The sequence below is a fragment of the Pituophis catenifer genome, unplaced genomic scaffold, assembly GCF_029215685.1.
Source record: "Pituophis catenifer annectens isolate HBS135680 unplaced genomic scaffold, rPitCat1.0.hap2 SCAF_1, whole genome shotgun sequence".
NCBI classification, from domain to species: domain Eukaryota; kingdom Metazoa; phylum Chordata; class Lepidosauria; order Squamata; family Colubridae; genus Pituophis; species Pituophis catenifer.
Window position 1 is genome coordinate 101045601 of NW_027256881.1, and position 17744 is coordinate 101063344.

Here is a 17744-nt window from a genome sequence, read left to right on the forward strand (position 1 = left end):
TCTTGAAACAACCTGCAGAGTAACCGTCTGTGAGCCAAGCATATTTCAAGATCACAGGGTGATAGTATCTGAGAAGCTGCAACACAAGTAGGTATAGATGGCAACAGTTGTCAGTCCATAGTGGAAAATATTTCAGTCTCATTACTGTATAGGTAGTACTTGGTTTACAATAATTCATTTAGTGAACAAAGTTACAATGGCACTGAAAAAAAATGACCATCATTTTTCACATTGCAGAATCCCCATGATCACGTGATCAAAATCCAAACGCTTGGCAACTGACTCATCGTTGCAGTGTCCTTGGGTCATGTGATCACCGTTTGTGACCTTCTGACAAGCAAGGTCAATAGGGAAGCCAGTTTCACTTAACAACTGTGTTACTAATTTAACAACTGCAGTGAATCACTTAACAATTGTGGTAAGAAAGGTTGTAAAATGGGAAAAACTCACTTAACAAATGTCTCACTTAGCAACAGAAATTTTGGGCTCAATTGTGACTGTAAGTGATTACCAGAATTTGAGGTGCCACAATGCACCTTGAAAATTGGGTTTGGCTTATCTGCAAGTATATACGTTAATATTTTTAAAAAGTATTTAAAACAAAATTTCATAATCACATGCAGTCAATGATTGATCTAATTTGGGTATATAACATAATTACTTATATACATATTAAGTTTATCCTATTTTCTTAATTAACTTCAAGCTCCATTCTTATGCATGTGACATTACGTGTTGTTTCTATCAGCGGAGCTTAAATACGGCAAGAATTATCTGTTTAACTGTACTAATCAAAGAACAAAGAAGCCCACCACCAACCCAAAAGCACTTTATGTTGTTAATGAGATTTTAATCAGATGTTATTATCATCTGTGTAAATTAATTCTACAGGGCACCACTAATCAATATGTACTGTTTAAATAATTCCCTATGCAAATGTATAGGCAAGAAAAGTATAAGAAGTATGTTGGTTTCTTCTCAGTGGGTATCACAGCTCAGCATGTTCAATGAGCCAACACACGGCTATCTCATTACGATATTTCATTGGAAAATCAACATTCTGGGTTAATAATAACAGCTAATTATCAGATTTAAACATACCTGCAAACAGACCGGTTGGGTTTCATGTTGCATTAAATAAGGGAAAAGTCTGCTGGGAATCAATCGCTGGCTGGCAGAACTCCCAGCTGGAGAGAATGGTAGCACCTGATTGGAGTTGCTATGGTGAGGGGACTTGTTGATTTTTCTCCTGCTGCTGCTTGAGAAGAAGTGAGGCGGCTGAAAAGCAAAGAGAAGAGAGAGAAAACTTTGTGGGTAATGTGGTCGAAGAACCCATGTGTTCAGTCTATAAAGCTTCAAGAAGTGGAGGTGGTGGGCCTGCTCACCGAACCTTCCTTTCACATGGCAGCACACGCAGCAGAGGTAATTCCCAGGACTCAGGTCCTTCTTGCAGATCCACTGCTCACATCTTGGGGAACTGCTTCTCTTTTCCTTGTTGCTCTTTGTGTTAATAATGTTGCCCTGAGCTCTTCAGACCGCAAACATGGAATTGCAAAGGTTGAACAAACAGTAGATTCTTCCAGAACAGAATTGTCGGTTGAGCTCAAGATTTAAACGTGTTATAAGAAGTAATGGGTGGAAAGTTAGTTGAAGAGAAATCCAACCTAGAAGGAAGGAGAAATTTTCTGACAGTGAGAACAATTGATCAATGGAATAGCTTGCCCCCTGGAGTTGTAAGTCCTCCATCACTGGAGGTTTTCCAAAATAGACTGGACAATCATTTGACCAGGATGGTATAAGATCTCCTGCCTTGAGGAGGTTGGACTAGAAAACCTCTTTGATCCCTTCCAGGCCTCTGATTCTATCTTCTATGCTGTCAGTATGCAGTTATAAGGTAGGATTTTGTAACTTTAAAAAAATAATGCCCCCGACAAGCTGTCCATTTCTGTGTTCCTCTTGCCTTCTGTAGCAGCTAATGAATTTATAAAATAAGTATAAAATAAAATAAATTTCCTTCAGTTATGTAGAAATAAAACTCTCACCTCCTTCAAGATGAAGAAAAACTGCCCCCAAGTTGACTTGTTTTCAAATGTATAGTTCAGCTGCTGAAAATCTCTGCAAATGTAGAGATGTGGAGAATGCCACTCTAGGAGGGAATTATGTCTGCACAAAAAATACGCAAAAAATGAATATTTATTTTTAGTATTCAAGGAGCTATATAAAGACTGTTTTTCCTAGGCCACTTCATGTCAACTCACACATTATTATAAAAAATCAAGAATTAATTAGATGGGTAGACTAAAAAGATGTTAACCAATTAAACCCATTTATTTATTTATTTATTTATTTATTAAATTTCTATACCGCCCTTCTCCAATAGGACTCAGGGCGGTGCACAGCCAAGATAAAAACAAAGCATACAAAATTAAGAACAATATTAAAATAATTAAATGTTTTGGCCGAAATTAAGATAACCCAATTTAAAATCAATTTAAAATTTAACTCAGGCCAGCCCAGCTTGTTGAAATAAATAGGTTTTCAGGGCCCGACGAAAAATCCGGAGGTCTGTTATTATACGTAACTCTGGGGGAAGGTTGTTCCAGAGGGTGGGCGCCGCCACAGAGAAGGCTCTCCCCCTGGGGGTCGCCAGCCGACATTGTCTGGCGGACGGCACCCTGAGGAGGCCCACTCTGTGCGAGCGTACTGGCCGGTGGGAGGCTATTGGTGGCAGAAGGTGGTCTCGTAAATACCCCGGCCCTAAGCCATGGAGCGCTTTAAAGGTGGTCACCAACACCTTGAAGCGCACCCGGAAGACCACTGGGAGCCAGTGCAGCTCGCGCAGGAGAGGTGTCACATGGGAGCGCCTCGTCGCCCCCATAATCCCCCGCGCGGCTGCGTTCTGGACCAGCTGGAGCCTCCGGGTGCACCCCAGGGGGAGCCCCATGTAGAGAGCGTTGCAGTAGTCCAGGCGGGAAATGACTAGTGCCTGAGTGACTGTGCGTAGAGAGTCCCGATCTAGAAAGGGGCGCAGCTGGCGTATCAGGCGAACCTGATAAAAAGCCCCCCTGGCCACGGCCGTCAAATGATCTTCTAAAGACAGCCGTGCGTCCAGGAGGACGCCCAAGTTGCGAGCCCTCTCCGTGGGGGCGAGTGATTCGCCCCCAATAGCCAGCGATGGCGTCAGCTGGCTATATCGGGACGCTGGAAGCCACAGCCACTCGGTCTTGGAGGGGTTGAGTCGGAGCCTGTTTCTCCCCATCCAGGCCCGCACGGCCTCCAGGCACTGGGACATCACTTCAAGGGCATCGTTGGGGTGGCCTGGGGTGGAGATGTACAGCTGGGTGTCATCAGCGTACTGATGGAACTCCACCCCAAAGCCACGGATGATCTCACCCAGCGGCTTTACATAAATGTTGAACAGAAGGGGCGAGAGGACCGACCCTTGTGGCACCCCACAAGCAAGGTGCCTCGGGGTCGACCGCTGCCCCCCCGTCAACACAGATTGCGACCGGTCAGAGAGGTAGGAGGAGAACCACCGCAGAACGGTGCCCCCCACCCCCAACCCCGCCAACCGGTGCAACATGATACCATGGTCGATGGTATCAAAAGCCGCTGAGAGGTCTAACAGGACCAGGATAGAGGAGCAACCCCTATCCCGAGCCCTCCAGAGATCATCCACCAACGCGACCAATGCCGTTTCCGTGCTGTGCCCAGGCCGGAAGCCGGACTGGAGCGGGTCTAGATAGACAGCTTCATCCAGGTACCGGGGAAGCTGTTGCGCCACCACACTCTCAACAACCTTCGCAACAAAGCGAAGGTTGGAGACTGGACGATAGTTAGCCAAAACAGCCGGATCCAGAGAGGGCTTCTTGAGGAGGGGCCTCACAACCGCTTCTTTCAAAGCGGCCGGCAGGACCCCCTCACTCAAAGAAGTGTTAACGATCTTCTGGAGCCAGCCTCGTGTCACCTCCCGGGAAGCCAGAACCAACCAGGAGGGACACGGGTCCAATAAACATGTGGTCGCGTTCAGCCGTCCCAGGACCCTGTCCATGTCCTCGGGAGCCACAGGATCGAACTCCCCCCAGATAACACTCTCAAGACCTGCCTCAGTCATCCCATCCGGACATACCCAGTCAGAGGCCAGTCCTTCCCGAATCTGAGCGATTTTGTCATACAGATACTGCACAAAATCCTCGGCTCGACCCTGCAAGGGGTCATCCCGCGCTTCCAGATGGAGGAGGGAGCGGGTCACCCTGAACAGGGCGGCCGGGCGATTATCTGATGACGCGATAAGAGCGGCAAAATAACTAGATTTCGCCGCTTTTATCGCCACTAGGTAGGTCTTAATATGAGACCTCACCAGTGTTCGGTCGGATTCGGAGCGACTGGTCCTCCAACTACTCTCCAGGCGTCTTTTCCGGCGCTTCATCTCCCTGAGCTCCTCGGAGAACCAAGGAGCTAGGTGAGTTCGGTGCCGGGTCAGAGGCCGCAAAGGCACGACACGGTCCAAGGCCCCGGCAGCCGCACTATCCCAGGCGGCCACCAGGTCCTCAGTCGAGTCATGAGCCAGAGTCTCAGGAAATGGCCCAAGCTCCATCTGGAACCTATCAGGGTCCATCAGGCGCCTGGGGCGGAACCACCTGGTCGGTCCCGCCTCCCTGCGGCGGGGTGCAGCGGTTAGAAAGTCCAGTCGAAGGAGCGAGTGGTCAGACCATGACAAGGGTTCGATGACTATATCCCCTGTATCAAGGCCACTCAACCACTGACCAGAGACAAAAACTAAGTCCAGAGTGTGTCCACCCGTGTGAGTGGGGTCATGAATTAACTGAGTAAGGTCCATGGCCGTCATGGAAGCCATGAACTCTCGAGCCACCTCAGACGTTTCGCCGATAGATGGCAGGTTGAAATCCCCCATGACTAGAAGTCTGGGGGTACCAACCGCCACCTCAGCTATGACGTTGAGCAGCTCGAGCAGGGCCGTTGCCACGCGGCAGGGAGCCATGTACGTGATCAACAAGCCCATCTGTACTCCACGACCCCACTTCACAAAAAGGGACTCACATCCGGCTATCTGTGGAACAGTGGTCTCCCTCGGATCAAGACTTTCCTTTATAATAACCGCCACCCCCCCCGCCCCTGCCCTGAGCTCTCGGCTGATGGAATGCTCGGAAACCTGGTGGGCACATATCCACGAGGGGAACCCCCCCCTCATGGCCCAACCAGGTCTCCGTAATACCTGCCAGGTCCGCTCCCCCCTCCTGAATAAGATCGCAAATGAGGGGGGCTTTATTTACCACGGACCTGGCATTGCACGACAGCAGCCGAAGGCTCGGGCCCTGAGAGTCTGAACAGCCTGGGATACGAGAAGGGCTATGGGGACCGGGGCGTGCCACCGCTCGAAGATAGCGAGTGCGCGCCCCCACTACATGATGCGGCCCCCTGCTCCCACCATATCTGCCCCTCCCACTCAACACATTGATAGAAAAGCCCTCGACAGAATGGACTCTGATGTCCCTCTTACCCCCGGAATCTGCACCCTCCGTGGCCCCACTAACAGCTGGGCCGGACCCCTCCCCCCGTGGGTTAACCCCCAAACCCACACAACCCTCCCGCCCCTTAAAATCCCTTAAAAATCTATCAAAAAGTTTCCCTAAAAAACCCCTTAATCCCCTTTTTGCAGCATGCCACCTCTCGGGGTGCCAAAGCCCGTCATAAAGGTAGGCCCTTGATAAAGTGGAGGGCCACACCTGCGAGAGGGGGGAGTCTCGCAGAATAAGAAGTTCTGTTGGCGAATACATCTAATCAATCAATTAATTAATCAATCAATCGGGGGAAAATCAACGGCCTGGGGGTAATCAAGATAGTCCAAAGTCTGGAAAGGGATATTCAATCAATTCCAAGTCAGTAAACTCCACTGCTCTCTCACAGCAGTGGATGGAGTCTTAGGCCGCTTCGAGGCCAGATGTTAACACCAGCTGCCCTCTCACGAAAGCTGGGAAGGGCCAGAAACCGCAGTCATCGACCGGCACCATGAAAGACTTGAAATCCGAATATTTCCCTCTTACAATTGGGGGCATTGATGACAAACCACCAATCTACAGGTTCACGGGCCCAGAGAAGACTCCAATAACTCTAGCGGCTGCACCTTAGGCGAGTAGGGAGGCGAATCGGGAGACTATAGATGTCCATGTCCATGGGAGGGAGGTATCATAACAAGTATCGTATCATATTATTCAGAGGCATCTCCAGATGATAAGTGGCCTCCTGGAGGCTAATAGACCACGTAAGGCATAAAAGCCTGGCCCAAGGTCTTTTGTGACCATCAAACAGCAATGTTTCTAGCTCACCCCCATCCAAATAAGGGAGGGGGGGAGCCTCTGGAAGGACCAGGAGTGGGCCCCCTCCAAGTGGGCCTCCCATCCATAGCTGTAATCGGCAGTTCCAAGAAACAAAACATTGATGGTCTGATTCAAATCATGGTCAGGATGCCCCTATTCAGGCTCCTGTCCCTTTCCGGCCTCTCTGATGTTATCTCTCCCAGCCGCTCGTCCCAGTGTTAAAGCGAGTGCCAATCCCGACGATGCCAGCTCTTAAAACATCCCGTCCACCGTTGGGTCTAACAGGAAGCCCCTGTCATCCCCTCGGAGTCCCTGAAGCTCCAGGGAGGGGCTGCATCGCCGACGCCGCCACCGCCCGTTCCACTGGCCCGGCAGCTGCGGGGAGATGCCGAGGACGCTGAGGGCGCTCTCCCCGCTCATAGAGCCGCAGCGCAGCCGTCTCCGTCTCGTTCCTGGCCATCGTGTCCTGGAGAGCTGCCAGCTCTCAAGAAGATGACACAGACTGGTGAGAAGCTCCCCTCACCAGACATGGGGGTCAATTAGCTGGTCGAGCCCCCGGAACCCCCAAAACCCGGGGAATATCCCCCGAGTATCGCCGCCGCTCAGCTGGGAGCGGCCATCTTGGACATGCGCCAACATGAGTTTTCAATGAATTTGAAATGCCTTGATGGAATGCCTTCTTCATGGACTGTGGAGAGGCATCTATCTTGCATCCTGTATCTCCTTTAAAGAGTTGGGAGGGCTACAAAGAAAAGGAAGTAGGGATGGAGGAAAGTTATACTATGAACAAAATGGCTAACCCAAAGGGAAGCAATTAAAATCTGACATTTATCAATATCTTCCAAGAGTATATTTTTCTGTGAAAGGATATTGACCTTCATTCAGATACTTAGTTCTGATGCTACATCATAAATATATGTCAGTTTATTGCACATAGTTCCTAGCTTATGAGATACAATGAAATATATTGTAGAAAGAGATGGAAGCTAACTAAGGGTCATTTAGTTGAACTGATGCTTGATGAAAAACAAATTTCTTGACTTGCAAGTCTCACTGCTACCGCTCCATTGCTTAAACTATTTTTAGCCATTTTACTCTTGTATAATAAATGCAGGAGAAATTGACGTCATTATGATAAAACTGTTGCATGACATATGACATGCAAGTAGAGTTGTATAAATTCCTCTTTTATAGGCCATCCCAAAATATTGTTACTTAAGTAACTTATATGATTGGCTACTTGACTATAATGGTTATGTGTATTTTAGGAGCACCATTATAAAATATAAAACATAGCTCAGTCTTTAAAACTTTTCTCTTGCATATTTAGACCCTTAGGAGAAATTTCCCCACCAAGATAGCTGAGCCTAAAGTACTTCCTTTATTGCAGTTTGCATGGGATGAATATCTACAAGAAAAAAAGAAGGTATATTTTTATTTCTGGCTATATTTTTACAATATGCTTATCTATAGTTAACTAGTTTTATTATTCCAATTTCAGAGTTTGCACACCACACTGAACTGCAAAATAATTACACTGATTGATTTGTACAAGGTGGTAGACTAAAGTATAGTTGGCTAATTTCTGATTGTGTGACTTCTATTTCCAAATTAGGACAAATTAGCCCAAATTAAGGAGAAGTGGTTTGTTTGAGGTCTAACAGTATAGCATATTATACTAAATTATGATTTGTTGAATAATTGACAAAAGCCTTATTCTGTGCTTTATTGTAAGCTGGAATTCCACAATAAAAGGAGCCAGAAAGAACAATTTATGGCTTAGTATGATGCATGAAAAGTGAATTTACAGTTCACGAAACAGAAAGATGGGTTAGAAATTCAGTAATTAAATAGGAAATGTATTGATCAACTGATGTAATGCTTTCAAACTTGAATCTTTTAGCAAAAACTCATCATTATCTTTTCAGATCTATTCTTAATTTTATTACCAATGTAAAATGTTTAGTGATTTTCTACGATATGTGTATCAGTCCTTAATATTGCCATTTTGTTTTCTGATCTCAGGAACTGAGAGGTGAAACATGGGAATATCCATCCAATGTGATGTGTTTTATTGATGGCCAGCTTCTTGGAGATGAAAAAATGCTGCTGAAGTGGGCTTATGATGTTTGGGATTATAAAGACTTTAAACCCACAGCACTTTATGAAGCAATTACATCAGATTTCCTCACAAAATACTTAAAAGCCAAAAAGGTGATATTTGGGTTTTTAGAAGTCTCACTGATGGCTATACGATATTTGGAATTTACATAAAACCCTATGTTGACTTAGAAAAGGCTTTAAAAAATTAAGAGTAATCAGGAGAATTTCAGTTAATAGATTTTCTCCCATTTTTTAAGTTGCTGTAGTCATCATTTTTGTGGCATTTAAATCACAAAAACCTTACTAAACACTAACCTTAAAATCATAGATTTAACTCCCTCTCTTCTTCATATCATGCTTTACAAATAAACACCAATAATAGCTTCTGACAGATTTACGGCTGTCCAAAATCCCACCTTTCAGGAAAGTCCAAACAATCCTCACAAATAAACTAAAATGGATTGCTACTGACATTTCCAGGCCAAGCAAGGATATAGCAGCATCCTTTTTAAATTGAAATATTGAATGCATCTATCTGGGAGGCCGTAGTATATTTCATTGTCAGGGATGCTGGAGCCATGATAAGCCAGCTTGTAACTCCATCACTGGCTGCATGACTCAAGCTAGTAATATTTATTTGCTACTTAGTTTTCCATTATAAATATTTTTTTTAGAAAATATGCAACATGCCAGTTGAAAAGAAATGGGGGTTATCAGTGAGTGAGTAAGTGATTAAAAACAGGCAGCTGAGGTCCAGAGCACAGTCTGAATGCTTGTAAGGGCTGAGCTTGGCAGGAACCAGCAGTTCCAAGGCAAATAGCAACTGTCCCATGAACATCTTTCAGCTGTCTCTCAAGGCCATATGAGAGTGGCCAATATCTTGAATTCAGAAGAGCAGGAAGAAAAAGCCTACATGTTGAAGTATAGTTGCATCTGAAGGCTGTGAATTCTTTGCATGGCTGTGAGTAAACAAACAATTTAGTTTAGGGCTTCACTCCTAACTGGTATAAAGATTCTATTATAGCCATGTCATATCTGAGAGTTTTCTGCCAAATCAAGCCAAGTGTTTAATAAGGGTAAAGTGTCTGGAATGCTGTGAGTTCCTGCCGAGTCTGATGCAAAAATTGGCAATGTATATGATACGGAAGTTTTGGTGCAACTCAGATCTGGAATGGAAAATAAATGTTTGGCCCTTTACCATAAAAGCTTGTTGAATGGACTACATCAGGGGTGTCAAACTCATGATGACACGTTATCACATGACGTATCACAACTTTCCCTTCATTAAACCAGGGGTGGGCCTGGCCAGAACGTGACACATCTGGCCCATGGGCCGGGAGTTTGACACTCCTGGACTACATTATCAATCCATTTTGGGGACAAAATGATCCGAAAAGCTCACAAGAAAGGCTCCCACCATCTCAAGAATGCATTCTGGAACATAGGTGATCACTCACTGTGAAAGTTCACAGATTAACTTGTAAAAACTGTTTTGATCTCAGGCTTAATGCCTGCTAAAATAGAAGTGGTATAATGAACCTGGAAATAATTTTATTCTAATCATTCAAAAAGGAGGAGAGTTGTTGTTTTTTTTAAAAAAACACCCATATTTTCACTATCATTTTCTCTAATTTACATTAATACTTTTTTTAAAAAAAAAACATATTTGCCTTCAGACAGTTTCAACTGTGGCATGTTTGCAGACCAAGCTGTTCCTTGACAGATGTGCTTTCAATATTCTGGTTTATGTGGTGACTTTCATTCCATTCATTTTATTTTTATTTATTTATTTATTTATTTATTACTGAATTTATACGCCACCTACCTCACTATCCAGAGCTATCCATTTACTTCACTGAGTCCATGCAGTGCCTTCATAGAACGGTTTATGAAGCTTTGGCACACCCTTCCCAGCAGAGGTTCAGGAACAGTGAAGAAGTGAAAAACCTGGGGATGATCAGGAATTAATTCAACCCTTAAAACACAGCTTGACTACCTAATGTAAATAGGTTGCTTAAATTTCACAGATACATTGTTCTATCTATTCTCAGTTCACATTTGATCTAAGAGCCTGAGCCCCTGCTATAAACATGTACCCTGGAATGCTTTCCAGACTCATCCATATGATGTCTGAGTTCTTTGAAAGTTTAGTTGACGGTTATTGATCAAGCCTTCTAACAGTAAAATATTGACAAGTCATAGCTTCAGGGAAATGCTGATGAAATTGACTACTTACTGGAATTTGACCCTTTACCTTATGAAGCATGACTCAGAGTCAGAAGGGAGCAATCTTTATCCAGTGATTCACTCACTCGGTTCTACTTTAACCATAGGGTTTGGTTTCTTTATCTTGGCAGCATATATTTGTTTTCATGGAAATAGCAGTTCAGGAAGTTTCGACTGGAAAATTGCTCTTTGAGGTAAGTTGCCCAAGGAAAAGACAAACAATCCTTGTTTTTATCTTGCACATGGAAGCAAATATACTTATGTTTAAAACTGTTAACTTAAACATTTAAGATCCAATTCCTGATGTGAGATCAACTACACATTGGAACATGAATGAAGTTGAAGAATGACTACTCATAAGAATTATTTGGGTGACAATGCAATAGTGTGTACAACATTTCTGGTCTCGAGCCTAAATTTTGTGGGTTCACCCTGGTCAAAAAATATTGGTTTGATCAGTCAGTTTTATTTTAAAATATTTTCTTAGGCCCACTAATGGTGTAAAGATGCAAATTTTATTACACCAATTTTTATATAACTACTTAAAAATTTCATATGAAAAGTGTCACCTTAGAAGGTACAATCCCTTGTACCTTGTATATGCATGCATAGGCATATGTGTAACAAAGAGAAAGGAATGCTTTTAAAGTTGATGGAATGACTCCTCAGAACATAAAAACAAATATATTTTGATTTAGATTTTTTTTCAAATGCAAACTGATGCTTATTTGATGAATTAAATGTTTAAAACTTAAAAGGATTTATTAAAGCGGCAACCCAATAGACTCTTATTGCCAACTCCTCAAACTTTTTTCTTTCTCTCTAAACATGTTTAGCATTGTGTCATAAATTTTCTAATTAAGCAGTTCCCCCCCCCTCTCTCTCCCTCCCCCTCTCCATCTCTGGGTATTTGTGTGTATGCACGTATCTTGAATTTCTGCATTGTGTCCTTGTGAATGTCTGTGGAGATTCTCAGTCATTCAGATCACGGTTGTCCCAAAGGTGCTTTTTCAAGAGGCAACTGGACTATCTGGTTTTTCTTTGAAGACATTTTGCTTCTCATCAAAGAAGCTTCTTTAGCAGAGGGGGTATTGAGCCAGTTCAGACCAATTTGTAGCGGAAATCGTGGTGGGCCCGCCCTGGCTCTATGCTGTCCTATTTAGGCACGTTTTTGAGGCTGGGCGCATGCGTGGAAGGCACGCATGTGAGCAAAGCGCATGCATGGAAGGCTGGGTGCATGTGTGGAGATGGCACATGTGAGCCAAGCGAGACCATGCGCACACTCACGCTGGGAGAACCTGGAGGTAAATTATGTGAATCCCACCTCTGTTCTTCAGCTCTCCTCACCATCCAGCCAGAGTTAAAGAAGCTTTCTGGATGAGAAGCAAAACGTCTTCAAAAAAACAAACAAACAGGAAAGTCCATTTGCCTGTTGAAAAAGCACCTTTGTCCTTGTGAACATTTGCAAATGATTCACAGTAAATGTAAAACACTATTACAACATGCAAATACTAAAATTAGTAAGTTATCATATAACACCATGGAAAATAAATCTGTCCATTCCCTCTCTTAAAACTTAAACTAAAAGCTCTTTAGAAGAAAAGGAGAAATTGCCTCCTGAAACACAGCTGAAAAATTGCCAGGAGAGCCCCTTGGTGAGGGACATGTGTTCCAAAAGAGAGGCAACACCATTGCCAAGGGCTGTTAGCTTTATTACTTTATTGGTTGGCTGAGATGGGTGAAATGATAGTGAGCAGTTGGACTGAGGCAGAAAAGTAATTATATGTCATCATAAAATAATAGAACAGATAACAGAAGGAGGACATGCTCAAGACCTCAATCTCTGAATCATGTTTCTTTGTTCCCATTTTAAAATGCATTGCCTTTTCTCATGATGATAAAACTCATTTTTAAAAGATGTCACAATCTTTGATAAAATACCTGGTATATACAGAAGTAATTGTGATCCATTCATCTCATAAATTAATGTAATGTTTCCTTTCCCACTGACCTCAGGAACTGAGCTTCTGAAATTTTCCATATTCTTCTATTGTCCAGCTCTATTCTGATATTTGCCCCAGAACATGCCATAATTTCAAGTGTTTATGTACAGGAGAGAAAGGATACTCTGAGTCTGGATTGGAACTCACTTACAAGGATTCAATTTTTCATCGAATTGTAAAAAATGGCTGGATACAAGGAGGAGGTATGTATTGAAAACTCTTCAAAAAAAAAAGTGAAGGGACAAGTTTGGTATACTACCCAGCATATGAGAGTGTTCTTCCTCCCCATCATCAGAATTAAACCAAACCTTTAGATAAGAATTATATTTTAGATAATCACAAGCATGGGGGCGGAATAAAACATGGGGGAATTTTTACACAAAATTTAAATTTTATATAAATTTATCTGGATGGAAGCCTTTTATTTAGATAGAAGCAAGCCTAAACACAGAATAGTCATCATGTATTTGACATAAAGATGTTTTGGGCTTTCTGTTACAACAAAATATGGGAACTTGTGGTCCTCTGACTGCTGCTGAATTATGCTCCCAGGAATCCAAACAAACATGATCAATCCTGGATGTCAGAAGATGTATTTCAGCCACAACTAATATTATGAGTTCCCTATATTGCAGGATTTGTTAATAATAACCATTAAACTAATATACAGTAGCACTCTTCCCAATGTCATGAAATATATAAGAGCTTCTCAAGCATGGATATGTATGTAAAGTTCTAGAAATAGTTTCAGTGAAAGAGAACCATTATAATCACCCATAGATAATCTGTAAAATATTTATATATAGTTTTGTGCTTTTGCTTTTTCCTTTTCTGATATTTTTCCTAATTTTGCTTAAAGACAAACATTACAAATCATAATATTATACATGACAGTGTCATTTAAAATTCTGTTTTCTGATATAAAAAATAATGTATAATTTTATTTTATTTTTCATAATGTACATAGATATAGATGGTGGAAAAGGAAATGGAGGTGAATCAATATATGGACCCGTGTTTGAAGGTAGTATTTTCTTAAACAAAGCTGGTCCTACATAAATAGCAGGTTTCACAAATATCATAGGCAATGATTATATCCTAAATGTAAAAAATAATTTTCTAAGAGAAACAGAATTGAAAGAAATAGTGTAAAGTAAGAATTAAGGAGATATTGAAACTCTTACTTTAATCAGTGTAATGCAAATGCCAACCATTTGTATTACAAGTGCCATTTTCCATTTTCACTTCCTCATAAAAAGGGTCAGGTTTAAGCTGAAGAGATTCAAAAGCAGTTTAGAACTCATATATTCCAAATTCTCGATAGTTCACAAGGTGTTTGATTTTTGGCCATCATCACCAGGAGAAGTAAAGCTATAGAAGAAGTTGATAAGCATGGAGAGCAATAGACTATTCCTAGGAACCACAGAGCAACTCATTGTCATGGTATGGAATAGTGGGGAGCTCGATTTTGAGGTGTATTTGTGAATTGTACATAATAGGTATTCCTCATCTTTCTGTCTAAAACTGGGAATGATCGATACTTTTTTCTGGTTGCATTATAGATATTACAATGAACTAAGGCAAGCAGGCAAGCCAATATAACACTAGAAAAAGTAAATTAGTTGGCCATAGAGAACTGTGCTTACACTATAGCCTTATTTGCAGGGAGCCAGGAAGAGAATAAAGAGAAACCTGGTTTTAGCCCCAACCAGGTCTGTTTAGGGCCAAACACAACTCCCCATATATAAAATGATTCGATCCATGTCACCTGAGAGGTAAACTGCTCCTTCTGATGTCCATAATCAAGAAATCTCAGAGATGCTCTGCAAAAAAAAGGCATGTCTACACACTCCAACTCCACTCCAATGGGAAGTAAAACCATATCCAGAAACAAGTGGGACTATGTATTATGGGACTATGTATTATGGGACTATTATGGTGTGATGAAGGATCAGGGAAAGAGGGCTATTAAAAGGGAAGCAACAGCCTCCCAGCCTCTTTTGCAAGAACTGGAAAGACTTAGAAAATGACCTCTGGATTGACTAATCAAGACTTTTTAACTTGTGCAGGCTAATTCAATGGGAATAAAGACAGTTTCATCAGCCTTGGTATTCGTATGTTTATATATAGGTATATCCACACCTGCACACTTATATATTGCTTATTGTACTGTTTTTAGATGAAAATTTTGCAGTTCCCCATGATAAGAGAGGGATTCTTGGAATGGTCAACAAAGGACGTCACACCAACGGGTCCCAATTCTACATCACATTACAAGCTGCACCATATCTGAATACCAAATATGTGGCTTTTGGGTATGTGTAAAACGTCACTCTGGGTATCCCAAGTATTAATGATGTAACTGAAACATAGGAACATTTTCTTTTCTTTTTTTTCTTTTTTAATGTTTCTCTCCTGTCTTTCTTCTATCATGGAACTCAAAGCAATATTAGTGGGAAGATTCACTGAAGTGAGGTAGCTGCATTAATCTATCTTGTGGAACACCATCCTCCCAACAATCCAGGAGGCAGCCCATATTTTTAGCTTCCTGAAAAGTCTTCAAGACCTGGCTGTTTTTCCAGGCATTAGGGCAAAGTGATAAAAGCTGGTGGGTGACTATTGGGGAATCCTAGAAGATGGTTGGGGTGCCAGGTTTTTTAGTTCATTTTAGTTTTTCTTTCCTGATTATATGGTTTATAATTTTATTACTGCTAAGAGCAGCCCAGAGTTGTATTTTAAGATGGTCAGCCGTAGATTTCAAATAAATAAACAAAAAAATAGTACTCTTAAACTATGGTTTAATACCAATCCAACTGACATAAATTCCAAGGATTTACTTAGGTTTCTTTTTAAATTATTACTTTAGACAGGTGATCGAGGGCTCAGAAGTTCTCCGGGAACTGGAATTATCAGAGACATTCAATGAGAGACCAGTGCTACAATGCAGAATTATTAATTGTAATGTTTTCCAGCCATGATTACTGTATACTATAGATGTTAATTTTATTGTAGAGTGTTGCTCTGTTCTGATCATATGACTTGTAGCAGTTAAAAAAGTTGACAAATAAAAATTACTTTTTAATTTTTACAAAAGAATAAAAGCACTTATTGTCCTTTTCCTTTCCAAAGCAAAATACAGTCATGTGAAAAAGAAAGTACACACTATTTGAATGCTATGGTTATATGTCTGAGGCCATAGTAAAAATCATCTGGTCCTTAGCAGTTCTTAAAACTAGATAAAATACAGCCTCAGATGAACAACAACACATGACATATTACACCATGTCATCATTTATGAAACAAAAAGAAAGCCAAAATGGAGAAGTCAAGTGTGAGGCAATCATGTGATGTTTTGCTTAATGACTGGTGCACCAGTGGTGGGTTGCTACTGGGTTCTACCCGGATCGGCGGACTGGTAGCGGCGGTGGTAGGAGGCTCCTCCCACCCATGCCGGACGCTTCTGCACATGGGCAGAAGCATCGCGCGAGTGCGAGCGCACAAGCGAACCAGTAGCGACGGGTTTTGCAACTCACTACTGTGGTGCACTTAGTGGTGGAATTGCAATTAGAGCCACTAAGAGAGGCCTACCTGTATGCATATAATCATACTCTTGAATATTTTGGGATACAAAATATTATGGAGCCTACAGATGGCAACAGAGATTTCCCCACAGCTCTTTTCTGCTATCTAGTTATCAACTGGCTTCAGCAGCCCACATTTGATGGCTTTACCATTGTGAGCAGTATACATGTGTGTGCTGGGTGAGTGGATGGGTGCTTTCACGTCAGTCTTGACTCTTGGTGACTGCCTAGTAAGTCCCTGAACTTTTCTTGGTAAGATTTCGGAAATGGTTTGCCATTCCCTCCAGTGGTGGGATGCTGCCGGTTTAACAACTGGTTCGGTGAGTGAGTGCTTCGCGCTGAAAATGGGGCATTTAGAAGCTCAGCTGCTTACCTTCCAAGTCAGCAACAGTAAGTAGAACAGCGAGGGGAAGGGGAAATCAGCTGTGCGCGCGATTGAGATGAGCTAGAAAGCAGGAAATAAAGGATAGGACAGGGGCAGGTGGGTGGGGCCAGCTGATTATTGGAGCTACCAGTTCGCCCGAACCAGTCTGAACCGGCTGAATACCAGCTCATTCCGTCCTTCCTTCCATCAGAGAATGACTGGCCAAAAGTCATCACTTAGCTTTGTGCCTATGGTAGGGCTAGAATTCCTAATGTCTCAGTTTCTAGCCTGAAGCCCTAACCACTACACCAAATTGGTTGGTGTGGTCTGTGGGTTGTTGTTGTTTTTTAGCCCAGAACAGACTGGATTCAGAATATCATCATTATAAGCTACTAAATGAGTGGTATTATACTTTTAGAAGGAAATAAGGCCCAATGAGGTACCAGTTTTGCCCTAGCATGAAAATCTGCATTATCATTTACTAGCCAAATGTTCATCCCATCAACAAAGGATCCCTTTTATCACCTGGGAGAGCCGAGTGCCACTTTGGATCTCCACAATGCTGCTAGTCAAAGCACAACTTGCAAATTATTTATTTAGAACTTTTATATAGTGTCCAACTCCAATAATGTGACCCTGGGTGGTCAAAAATACAAAAGAGGAAAAGCACATACCACTAAAGTGAACTAAAATGTTTCAAAGATGATCAGAATTAAAAGATATCTCTCCATTTTTCCACTTCAATCACTTGTATACCCAGCAAGCTATCATACAACATTACATAGGATAGAGACGGACACAAAAAGAGAAGTCTATAATACTTTCAAGATGGATAAAATTTTGGATTTATGTTTTGGACTTGTTGACCCAAGGGAAATAAACTACTGAGTTTGTTGCTAAATCACATGTTAGATTTTTAAGGATATCTACTGAAGATAAAGATGTTATGACAAAATACTTGATTAATCTGAACTTCAGTTATAAAATCTGAAAAACAGAGGTCAAGATAGCTTATTTACTGAGTAAATAAGAAAATTGTGAAAGACTGATCTGAGATTCTAAAAAGAGGATTTTCTACAGACTGAGTTGCTCAAAGAGAATTATATGTGTTTAAGCACATTCATTTGGT

General features: G+C 42.1%; 1 protein-coding gene across 1 annotated transcript; it reads left to right on the plus strand.

Annotated features, from left to right (window-relative positions):
- The first annotated feature begins 1234 nt into the window (after nucleotides 1–1234).
- Nucleotides 1235–15648, plus strand: PPIL6 (peptidylprolyl isomerase like 6). Its single transcript, XM_070932818.1, has 8 exons — nucleotides 1235–1422; nucleotides 7669–7764; nucleotides 8364–8552; nucleotides 10799–10861; nucleotides 12726–12873; nucleotides 13638–13694; nucleotides 14850–14985; nucleotides 15537–15648. The coding sequence occupies exons 1-8, from the start codon at nucleotides 1318–1320 to the stop codon at nucleotides 15646–15648; spliced, it is 906 nt and encodes a 301-aa protein (XP_070788919.1). The 5' UTR covers nucleotides 1235–1317.
- The last annotated feature ends 2096 nt before the right edge of the window (nucleotides 15649–17744 follow it).